The sequence below is a fragment of the Sinocyclocheilus anshuiensis genome, unplaced genomic scaffold, assembly GCF_001515605.1.
Source record: "Sinocyclocheilus anshuiensis isolate Anshui unplaced genomic scaffold, SAMN03320099.WGS_v1.1 scaffold1403, whole genome shotgun sequence".
In the NCBI taxonomy this organism is placed as follows: domain Eukaryota; kingdom Metazoa; phylum Chordata; class Actinopteri; order Cypriniformes; family Cyprinidae; genus Sinocyclocheilus; species Sinocyclocheilus anshuiensis.
This window is the reverse complement of record NW_015538003.1, coordinates 478,786-490,318: the sequence shown is the minus strand read 5'-3', so window position 1 is coordinate 490,318 and position 11,533 is coordinate 478,786. Positions and strand designations below refer to the sequence as shown.

The following is an 11,533-nucleotide window of genomic DNA, read 5'->3' as shown; positions in this document are numbered from 1 at the left end:
TGCTAATTAACACATTATTAGGAAAGGGGTTTTGCAAAGATTCTTTACAAAACATTATACTCACTTCTTCTGTAGATGAGGCTGGATCATGAATGATTCGCACAAACATAGATGCATTTAGGCAGATCAGGGGAGCATTCCCTTCAGAAACAATGTAATCCACTGTGAGTTCAGCGGCTCAGATGTCGGGAGTAAATGAGGACTGCTGTGTTCATTATTACATCCAACAACAGAAGACCTCAATCGCTTAGGAGTCATTCTTGTCTACATCTGCTCCAGCGGTGAAACAATGGCGGACTGATGACAGCTCACTCAGGGCGGGTCTGAGGTAAGAAGACACCAGTCCAGTCTGTGCTGAAACGCTACTGTCAATCAAACTATCATGGGAGGGGCCTGTTTTTGTGATGTCACACAGACGGCATCTGAGATCGGCTCGATTTGAGAAAGGGGAAAACATTATAAACGATTAAAAAAAAACCACGGGGTGGATTTTTATCATTATAGGGTGGTTGTGTACACACACTGCCAACACACATTTCAGTTCAAACAACTTGTAAAAGTGCATGTAGCATCCTATGACCCCTTTAAATAAAAAGTTAAACTTGAATAAAAAAAAACTCAAAATATTAAAAAGCTGAATCAAAATATTAATAAATACTGTAGTAAGTAATGCTAAAACAACACTTCCAAACTTTTGTGACATTTTCTTCTATAGAAAAGAAAATGAGAAATTTTGAATGGTATACAATATAGTAGCTTTGTGTGAGGAACATAAAATATATTTATTTTTTTCACTAAAAAACAAGTTATTCACTAAACATCTTTATCACATGAGGGTGTTGGGTCAAATGATTATGGTAATATGAATAGGCAGTTTGTATGAAGAAGTGTAATGTGTGGTTTTGTTTATGCTATTATTTTGTGGGGAAAACTGAAGAAGTTTTATTCATTGGCTGTGTGTGTGTACAGTTGCAGTGGCTGTTGGACAATTATGAGACTGCTGATGGTGTGAGTCTGCCGCGGAGCTCTCTGTATAACCACTATCTGAGACACTGTCAGGAGCAAAAACTGGATCCAGTTAATGCTGCTTCTTTTGGCAAACTCATCCGATCTGTCTTCATGGGCCTTCGCACACGCCGGCTTGGCACCAGGTCTGACTACACCCCCAAAATATAGCTAATCTATAAAGTACATTAACAGCTCATCCACTCTGAAAAGAAAAGCACAATCCAGTCTCAAACCCACAGCAGCACAGGGAAGAACATTGAGTGGATTTACTGCAGACACTCGTCTAATGCTTAAAGAATGATCATGAGATGATGGACTGAAATAAATGACGTTCAGTCTCAAATTGTGGTGTGTTGCTACTGGAATAAAAAAATGTGATGGCTCATTTTGTCTGTGTGTGTATGTGTGTATCTCAGGGGGAACTCAAAATACCATTATTACGGTATTCGTCTGAAGCCTGACTCGCCTCTCAACCGCTTGCAGGATGACATGCAGTACATGGCAATGAGACAACAACCTGTCCATCAGAAACAGAGGTGAAATAAGCATCCCCTTTCTCTCTTTCTCGCTTGCACGCAATCTTTGTCTCATATCCCAGTCACTTCTTCTTTGCCATGAGGATCTGTGTGTGTTTGTGTGCATGTCTCACTCAATTGTTCAGATCCTGCTAGAGCTTTGTTTTTGTTTTGTTTTTTCTTTGTTTATTAAGTCCGTATGTAATTGATTCCCACACTGGCTGAATAGATGGACACGTACACCCCAGTTTTCTCTCCATTCAGACCAGGGTAAATATAGTTCATTAAAAACTAAAATAATTAAAATTAATTAATTAATAACTAAAACTGAAAAAAAAAAAAAAAACATTTGTCACTTGACACGATACATTTTGTGAAATAAAAAAAAAATTTCAGACTACTTTTATTTCAGTTAGTTGCCAAATCAGCAACAAATTTGATGTGCTAAAATAATTAAAACTATAAATAAATAAACAAATAAATATTATATAGACAAAAATGATAAAAACAGCTAAATTACTAAATCCTTCGCAAAAATTGAAATGAAAACAGAAACTATAAAAATAAAAATGAATTCAAAATATTAATAAGAACGAATAGTATCTCATCATGATACTATTATACTCGTAATACTAAAATAACAGACACAGAAATGAGTTGAGAACTTATTTTAACTTTGGAAATTTAATTTAATAATTAAATTGATGCAATAGTGAAATTTTATTTAAATTTATAGTGAATTAATTCTGTTTCTATTTAAATTAATAATTCATTCACACATGATTTTATCTAAAACAAAAATCATTTTGGTGTCTTATACTGAGTTGTTGTTGTCAAAACGATCAGATTTAAGTGTTAGAACCTCTTTTTTTTTTTTGCATTTGGAAATGCATAGAACAGCTTCATATTGGACACTGGCTCTGCACCCTGATGGAAAATGGTCTTCTGTCTCTCTCTTAGTCATATCCTCTGTAATCCCCAGTAGTGAATTCTACATTTATTCTTCCTGTTGCTATTTCCTGTATCCAGGTTTAAGCCCTTTCACAAGATGGATGGGATGGGGGACAGTCTGAACAGCGGCTCCCAGCACTTGTTCAGCACCCCTGAGCAGAGCGTGGCAGCACAGAGCCAGCACCACCAGCAGTACATTGGTAAACCTCCTCCATGATAAGATTTAATACACTTGATTTTAATGTACATACAATCACATCAAAATCATTCGAATAAATGAACAACAAACTCTTAAGTGTGCAAGTTTTGTGTATGTTTTGGCAGATGTGTCTCACGTCCTGCCCCCCTTCCCTTCTCCTGATCTGGGCTCTCTGCCTGAGCCAATCAGCATGAACGATGTGAAAAAACTACAGAGCAACTACAGGATTCACTGTGAGGTACTGCACACTGTTGTAGATTTGTATTTTTTTTTTAGTCAAGACAAAAAGATTGTGATGATGCAATCATGCAAAGCTCCCAATGGAAGGAAGAGCTTCACAATTTTCATGGAAAGGAAGCAACTCCTTAACAGCTATCTTTAGAAAATTAAACAGAAAGCCTAGCAGAGATAAACTCTCGCTTACTGTAAACCATTTAATAATTTGAAAATAGCGTGAACGTAAACATAATGTAAATGTGTATATGAATGAATCAGCATGAGTGAGATTACATATCATATCAAGTACACAAGAATGTACTGTATGATTATTGAATAATAAGAATGTTAAAGAATTACAATAATGAATTAAATGTACCACAGCAAATAGTTACACTAATCTATCCAAGCCAGTTTTCTTGCAACAATGTATCACATGTTTTCCACCATGAATGTGAGCCTTGTTCTTACTGGCAGCTAGGATAAGCAAAACAAAACACCTGCAACATCTCTCAGAGAATGACCTTGTATGAACAATGTTCTTTCATAACTTGTGAATATTTTCTGTTATGTGTCACAGTCTCTGTTGAAGTTAATTTGTTAACAGCATTATATTTAATTATACATTTATTCATTTTGACATTTTATGATCATTTAATTCTATTTTGTGATTTCTAAAGATTTTAATAACTTGAGAACAGTCTGAAAGTTTGCAAGAACCCCAGCAGGACTGTCCGTGTTTAATACATAGACACAAATTAATTATAAATTATTACTACACTACCGTTCAAAACTTTGGGGTCAGTAGGTTTAAACAAAAAGGAGTTAATACTTCAGCAAGGATGCATGAAATTGATCAAAAGTTACAGTAAAAGCATTTATAATGTTACAAAAGATTTTTATTTCAAGTAAATGGTTCATTTGAACTTTGTTCATTAAACAATCCTGAAAAAAATGTATGACAGTTTCCACAAACCGTATTAAACACAACTATTTTTAACATTGATGAAAAAATGTTGAGCGCTAAATCAGCTTGATTTCTGAAGGATCATGTGACAGGAATAAATGACATTTTAAAATGGACTAATAGAATAGTTATAAAATAGAATAGTTATTTTGAATTGTAAAAATATTTCACTTCTTAAGAATAAAACTAAAGACTTTTTTCAAAAACATTTAAAAAGCTTACCAACCCCAAAGGTTTTAAATGGTAGTGTATATAATAACAGCAACAACAACAACAATAATAATAGTTGAAGATTGCTTTTTATATTGAGTTTTTTCTTAGTAGTAATATAGTAATAGTATAATACTTTGCAAAGTATGATGGCTCCTAAAACTGTAAAGAAGAATCTGTTCTCTCTGTGACTATATTATCTTCAGAAGTTAGTAGATGAAGAATTTAGTATTCATGAGAGGAAGCAACTCCTTATTTTATGTGCTGAAAAGGGAGTGTTTTCAGAGAGATTAGATTTCTTCCGTGTGGTCTCATGATAAAAATGTTTTGCTTCATCACACTCCAGAAAGAGAAGTAAATATTATAATCAATTCATAGTCCTAAACCTTATATAGAACAATTTTAATCGCAACAGCCTCTTTCTCTAAGTTTTACTTTAAGTTTCAGTGTGTTTTAATGAAAGAATAAACGGCACTTCACTTGTGTTTCAACAGTTTAGCTGCAGGCAATGAGGAACACTGCAAAAGGAAAAACTCTCTCTCTGCAGTTGATGGCCTCATTCTTAGTATTCCACCTCTCTCTCGTACTTTCTGCTGATGGAGTTTCTTGTTTGACATGTTCTTGAGGTTTACTTTCAGAACGCGGCTGGTCTCCTTACAGTCGGAGTATAGCACTGCTCTCAATATTTTGACAGATGGACTCAACCCATCTTCATTTCATAGCTCTCACTTTTAATGTCATTTCTGCCATGTTAGAGCTCTTGTTTTCTTTTTCTCCCTCCCTCCCCGTCCACTGCACAACGTTTTGTTCCTGGGCTTCTTTCATCCCTCAGATTAGGAGTTTTCAGTCTTCCCAATTAACCTTTTATCCAGCAGGATCTTTGCCCTCCGGCTGTGGCTTTTTTTGTGTGCTCCTCGCTCCTGACAAATAAGTATAAAAGTAAAGAGTTAATTCTGCCACACAAATCATGAACTTAGTGAATTTATTCAAATGGAATATCTTTTATTTGTACTCTTTAAACTAATATTGTGTTAACCAGGTTTCCAGTGACAGACTTTGTTCAATACAATCACAGGCAATCAGACGTGGGTTTTTGTGTGTTTAATACACATTTATGTTCAGTGGGATTTTGGACCAATGAGATTTCAGCGTGTATAGGGCTAAAAATAGAAACAAAGTGAACATCAAAATGTTCTGTCACTTTTTATGTGCTGCAAAAAGTTTCTGGTGTTTGTCAGGCAGTGAAAAATGTGAAAAATTTTAATTGGTCGAAAATCTTAAATTATAATCTTTAAACTAGGGGTGGGCAATATACTGGTAGAAATGTGTCAACTGGTAGAGATTTTGGACTATTGTCTCTATCCCGGTTACACACTCACGTGACGTTGCTGTGCTGCGTGGTCACGGAAAAATATTATTTGCACACGTGTTTAAACATTGAGGTTTAAAAACAAGTGATTTTAAGCCGCTAAAATGCAATCAGCAGTGAAAGAGAGCTAATTTGGCTATATGCGTGTGCGCTGTGTGAGAGGCACGCACATGTGAAGACGGTGCTCATAGAGCGCAGGAGTATTGAACGTTATTGAAAGTTATTTTTGCTGCATTATAGGTCTTGAACAGTTACGAATATGCACACTTTTATGTGACAAAATGCCCGTCTTTGCAAGTATCCACAAAAACACAGTAATTTAGGTATTAAGTGAAAACAAGCAGCTGAGAAAGGAAAAACACGCCTAACAGAATATTGTATCTGGGCAGCTCTTAAAGTGACAGCAGTCTAATATTACTGCTGTCTGTCATTCATGTTAATCAAACAACAAAAGAGAGAAAATCTCTCACTGCTCTTGACTTAAATCACTTTTGTACCTTTAATAAGAAGAAATACATATTTAATGTACACAGTGAAGAATATACAGTGTTTTTATATATTTGATTACTTTATACAATGAATATCAAATTTTTTTCTACTGTATTTTTGCTTGTAATTAGATTCTTATTCTTATGTAATCGTTGACGGTTTACTTGTCTTGAGTGAGCTTGAGTTTTTTTTTTTTTGATATTTGTTTTTTTGTGATGTTGACACTGGTGACAGGAATTATGCATTTTCTATGGTATCAAGAATTTAGATATCATAAAGACCTTATTAATTTAAAGCAAAAATAACTATATCGTGATATATATATATTAGGGCTGCACGATAAATCACATGCGATATTTAACGCGCATCTTATCAGTAAAGCCGGTTCTGTAATCAGCGGTAAATCTCCATCACGTGCGTGCTTTCACATTGAGCAGCATTAACTACACAGAGCCGTTGTTCACTGACGAGCTGCGCAAAACCACGTTCATATTCGTGCGATTTTTTGCGCAGCTCGTCGGTGAACAACGGCTCTGTGTAGTTAATGCTGCTCAATGTGAAAGCCCGCAGGTGATGGAGATTTACCGCTGATTACAGAACCGGCTTTACTGATAAGATGCGCGTTAAATATCGCATGCGATTTATCGTGCAGCCCTAATATATATATATATATCGTTATCGTGAAATAAAATTGCTCATTGTGATATAAGATTTTGGTCATATCGCCCACCCTTACCAAACTGGTAAGTAGAAGCAGAGCAACAACATTGCTGATACATGTCAGGAAATCACATCTCTATGCCTTTAGTGCTGCCTGAATTGGCTGTAAGTTTATAAACCAGACTTTTCAGAGTTCACAAATGCAAAACACTTTAAAAATCATCAACTCGTCCTCTAGAAGCAGGACTGTAGTGCTTTTCCCCCTCTTTCGACTAAGGTAAGAAAACTTGTTTGTCCGGGAAAGAGAATTTTCTCTCGTTTTGTTTTGGAGTGCTGTGTTTGAACTGTTGCCGGGGCAACGGTAAACAAGGTTGCCATGGTGACCTGGCTGTGGAAGCCAAAACATAGCATGTGAGAAGTAGGACTGTAGTGCTTTTCCCCTCTTTCGACTAAGGTAAGAAAGCTTGTTTGTCTGGGAAAGAGAATCTTCTCTCTTTTTGTTTTGGAGTGCTGTGTTTGAACTGTTGCCGGGGCAATGGTAAACAAGGTTGCCATGGTGACCTGGCTGAGGAAGCCAAAACATAGCATGTGACCAGCGAGAGGAGGAGGGGGGGCCTGTGTAACTGGATACAAGAGTGTGTGTCCTCATCGAGGAGAATCTGAGAGCAGAGTGTGAATCACTGAGACAAACACTCTGAACTTACCACACTCTCACTTCTGCTCTCCAATAAAGCACCAACACCTACTTTTGTTTCCGCACGTCACAGTTTGCTAAAATACCATCCTCACCACACAGACTAAACTTCCTTTTTTGGACATAAAACTCAATATAGGATGAGTTTTTGCATGTGGTTTGTGTTGTACAACAATTAAATTGTTTATATAAGAAGGTGGATTGCCTTCAAGATGGGTGCTTCTGAATGAGTGCTGGCTGTTTTCATAATTTAAACTGCGAGGTGGACGCTGATGCCGTGAGTGGGCCGTACTTGAGATGATCTAGTTGTCTATGCCAATAGGAAAGACAAAAGACACTCCGAATGAAGGAGCACGCTCATTTCACTGATGTTATCATAACTTATATGTAAGCTTCTCAAGATATTCTTGAAGCCACGAAAAAGTCATTGCGTATTAGTGTTTTTGTTCTGACATTATTTGTTTTGCGAGGGATTATAGTGGGATTTAATGTCAGATGTGCATTTAAAGTAGCTGGAGGAAATGTTTTCCTGTTTGAATGATTTTATGTATGGAAGCATGTTCAAACTTTGCATTTAAAATTGATTTCTCTCTGTCAGGCTACTCTGGACGTAGTCATGAACTTGCAGTTCCATCTCATAGAGAAGCTATGGCAGACCTTTTGGTATTCAACAGCGCCATCTAGTGACGGAGCCACTAGCATTCCTAACAGGTGCCGTAGTCATGTAAACCTTCACAGGTTCCCAGTCATGGAAAACCTGAAAATGCCTAGAAATGTTTTAAATGGTGATTTTTCAGGCCTGGAAAAGTCCTGGAAATAAGGCAAATCTTAGAAAGTCATGGAGATTTCTGTAGTGTTATGTATGTGTGTGTGTGTGAAAATAAAAAAATTTCTAGTTTTGATCTGCTCTGAAATATTCATAAGCTACACCACCATTCAAACGTTTGCCGTTGGTCAGATTTTATGTTTTTGAAAGTCACCAATGCTGCATTTATTAGATAAAAATACAGTGAAACAGTAATTTTGTGAAATGTTATTATAATTTAAAATAACTGTTTTCTATTTTAATATTTTAAAATGTCCTTTGTGATGGGAAACCAGTCTTCATTGTCACATGATCCTTTGTCAGGATTTCAAAACGGCAGCATTAATTTGAAATTTTGAAATATTTTTTAGCATTATAAATGTCTTTACTGTTTGTATTTACTTCTACTTTACTGTCAGTTGCATCCTTGCTGAATAAAAATATTAATTTCTTTAAAAATAAATTAAAATAAGATAAATTAATAAATAATAATAATAATAATTTTTTAAAAACTAAGCCAAAACTTGTGAACTGTAGTATAGGTATTGCACCTTTTGAATGAAACATTGAGTGGTTCTTTGGAAATATTTATACATTGATTAATGTAATCCTTTAAATCATTTTAAGATTATTTAGAAAAAAAAAAAAGAAGCTGTTTTAATATGCTTGACTCAAAGATGTATATTGTGTATTGTGCAGTGAAGAGGATGTGGAGGACATCAGAGGATTCCCTAGAGAGAAGCTGATCGCTCTGTGTAAATATGAACCAATCAAACAGTGGATGAGGAGCTGTGATCACATCCTGTATCAGGCACTGGTGGAGATCCTCATCCCTGATGTACTGCGGCCTGTTCCCAGTTAGTATTTATACATATACACACACTTACTGTGACCTGTTCCAGGGGCAGTGTTGCTGCTGTACTGTAAGCAGAATGCTTGAGTGCATGACTGATGGGAAATATGATCCTGCAGGCACCCTCACTCAAGCTATCAGAAACTTTGCTAAGAGTCTGGAGGGGTGGCTGACCTCAGCCATGAGTGACTACCCACAGGAGATTGTTCGCACTAAGGTATGTGTGTGTTTCTGAAAGGATACATTTGCTGAAAAGTGTTCTCCAAATCAGACACAATTCTAGGAAAGCAGAAGTTATAAAAAAACAAATAAATTCTGGAAAAATTAAAAGAATTAAAAAAAATTTGAAAATGTAATTAAAAAATTATATTATTTTCAGTATCTTGTTTTTGTAAAATGAAAATGTTTTTCTAAAATTCTATGATAATGATATTCCATATATGCTTCCATTACTCCAGTCTTCAGTGTCACATGATCCTTTACAAATCATTCTAAAATGCTAATAATATTTTTGTGGAAGCTGTGCTGTATATTTTTTTTCTTCATGATTTTTTGATGAATAGAAAATTCGTAAGAACCGCTTTTTTGTAATAGAACTCTTTTGTTATACTATAAATGTATTTACTGTCACTTTTGATCAAATTAATACAACTTTGCTGAATGAAAGTATTGATTAATGTATTAATGTCTTTCCAAAAAAAAAAAAGCTAACTTTTAAATTGTACAGTAGTGTATATGAAATAATACGTATGCTTGTGGATTATGCCTGTGACAATATGAAAGTGTTTGTGTAACCTTGGTGACTCTTACCATACAGGATGTGAGGTTTAGATGGTTTTGTGTGTTAATGCTCCCAGTGTTTTATTGTCACCTGCGCAGGCAGCAGTAGTGAGTGCGTTTGCGCAGACCCTGCGCCGCTACACTTCTCTGAATCACCTGGCCCAGGCAGCGCGAGCCGTCCTACAGAACACGTCCCAGATCAACCAGATGCTCAGCGACCTCAACAGAGTGGACTTTGCTAATGTGCAGGTCTGTCTCTCTCATCACACCCCATCCTTTGACTTCCTGTCTCGGGTTCATGGATATGTTCAGCTCACTCTGCGTGTGTTTGTTTGTCACAGGAGCAGGCGTCCTGGGTGTGCCAGTGTGATGAGAGCGTCGTCCAGCGTTTGGAGCAGGACTTTAAGGTGACCCTGCAGCAGCAGAGCTCTCTGGATCAGTGGGCCGCCTGGCTGGATAACGTCGTCAACCAGGTGCTGAAGCCCTATGAGGGCAGTACCAGCTTCCCCCGCGCCGCACGCCAGTTCCTGCTCAAGTGGTCCTTCTACAGGTACAAGGCTCTCTAGAAGTACTCTTTTTACTCGAATAGTGCAGTATTTCCAATGCATTAATTTCAGATCAATTTGACTGGGCCTCTTAAGTGATCTTCTGAAGAGAGCTGACTGAAAGCAGCACTTGGATCTGCGTCTGGTTGTGGTTTTGTTGTGGTAGTTTGTAATGAAACTCTCTGTTGCCCTGGTTTCAGCTCCATGGTGATCAGAGATCTGACTCTGCGCTCGGCTGCCAGCTTCGGCTCCTTCCACCTCATCCGCCTGCTCTACGATGAATACATGTTCTATTTGGTGGAACACCGTGTCGCCATGGCAACCGGAGAGACGCCCATCGCTGTCATGGGGGAGGTGAGGAGATCTGATGTTTCAGAATCTGACCGCTTGTGTTTCGAGTTGAGCACATGCAGGTGTTTCTTTTGGCTCTGTGGCTCTTTATGAAAATAAAATATTGCGGGCGTGAAAAGTGTTTTCAAGGAGTTTATTTAAATAACAGTGTCCAAGAGCATATATACATGCGTCAGCAGAATTTTTTCTGGGGGGCGGAGGGTAAAATGGCAGAATACTTTTGCTGAGGCTATTTTTCCAACTAGCAATAAAAATACTAAATGCAGAGAATTATATTATTATCAATAGATTTTTTCACTGTATACATACATTGATAAAATAATAATATTTATATTTATTATTATCTATCTATCCATCCATATATGCATCCATCGGTCTACACAATTAATCTTAATAATAATTATTTATGATATATTAATTATATCCACCCATCCTAATAGTAATGATATTAATATAAAATCTTTCAATTTAATAATTATGAAATTATTATCATGTAATATTAAATTATGATTTAATGTTTATATTATATAATTATGATTGTTTATTATTAAATTAATAATAAGAGTAATAATTATATAATTAATTGTATAGTAATATTTATATCCACCCATCTGTGAATGAATAAGGTATTTCTACATTAATCTACACATTAATATTAATAACAATTATATTTGTTATATTACATCCACCCATCGTAATAATGATATTAATAATATAAAATTTTAGCAATTTAATATTAAATTATCATAACATTTAATATTAAATTATGATTTAATATCTATATTGTTATTATTCTGTATTGTTATTATATTATTATATATATCTATTTATACATTAATAATTAATGTGAAATTAACATTTACTCTCTCTCTATATATATATATATAATCTTGATTAATTATTATTATTATTATATAATTA

The 11,533-nt window shown here is 35.7% G+C and overlaps 1 protein-coding gene across 7 annotated transcripts in view; it reads left to right on the top strand.

Annotated features, from left to right (window-relative positions):
* rfx2 (regulatory factor X, 2 (influences HLA class II expression)) overlaps positions 1-11,533 on the top strand; it is a 48,147-nt gene that overhangs the window by 34,318 nt on the left and 2,296 nt on the right. For all 7 annotated transcript variants that reach the window (XM_016471412.1, XM_016471428.1, XM_016471419.1 and 4 more), the window contains 10 exons: positions 970-1,151; positions 1,425-1,544; positions 2,553-2,674; positions 2,799-2,911; positions 7,877-7,989; positions 8,783-8,940; positions 9,056-9,153; positions 9,816-9,965; positions 10,058-10,266; positions 10,462-10,615. In XM_016471412.1, coding sequence (XP_016326898.1) covers positions 970-1,151; positions 1,425-1,544; positions 2,553-2,674; positions 2,799-2,911; positions 7,877-7,989; positions 8,783-8,940; positions 9,056-9,153; positions 9,816-9,965; positions 10,058-10,266; positions 10,462-10,615 — 1,419 coding nt within the window. The remainder of the gene's footprint in view (positions 1-969; positions 1,152-1,424; positions 1,545-2,552; positions 2,675-2,798; positions 2,912-7,876; positions 7,990-8,782; positions 8,941-9,055; positions 9,154-9,815; positions 9,966-10,057; positions 10,267-10,461; positions 10,616-11,533) is intronic.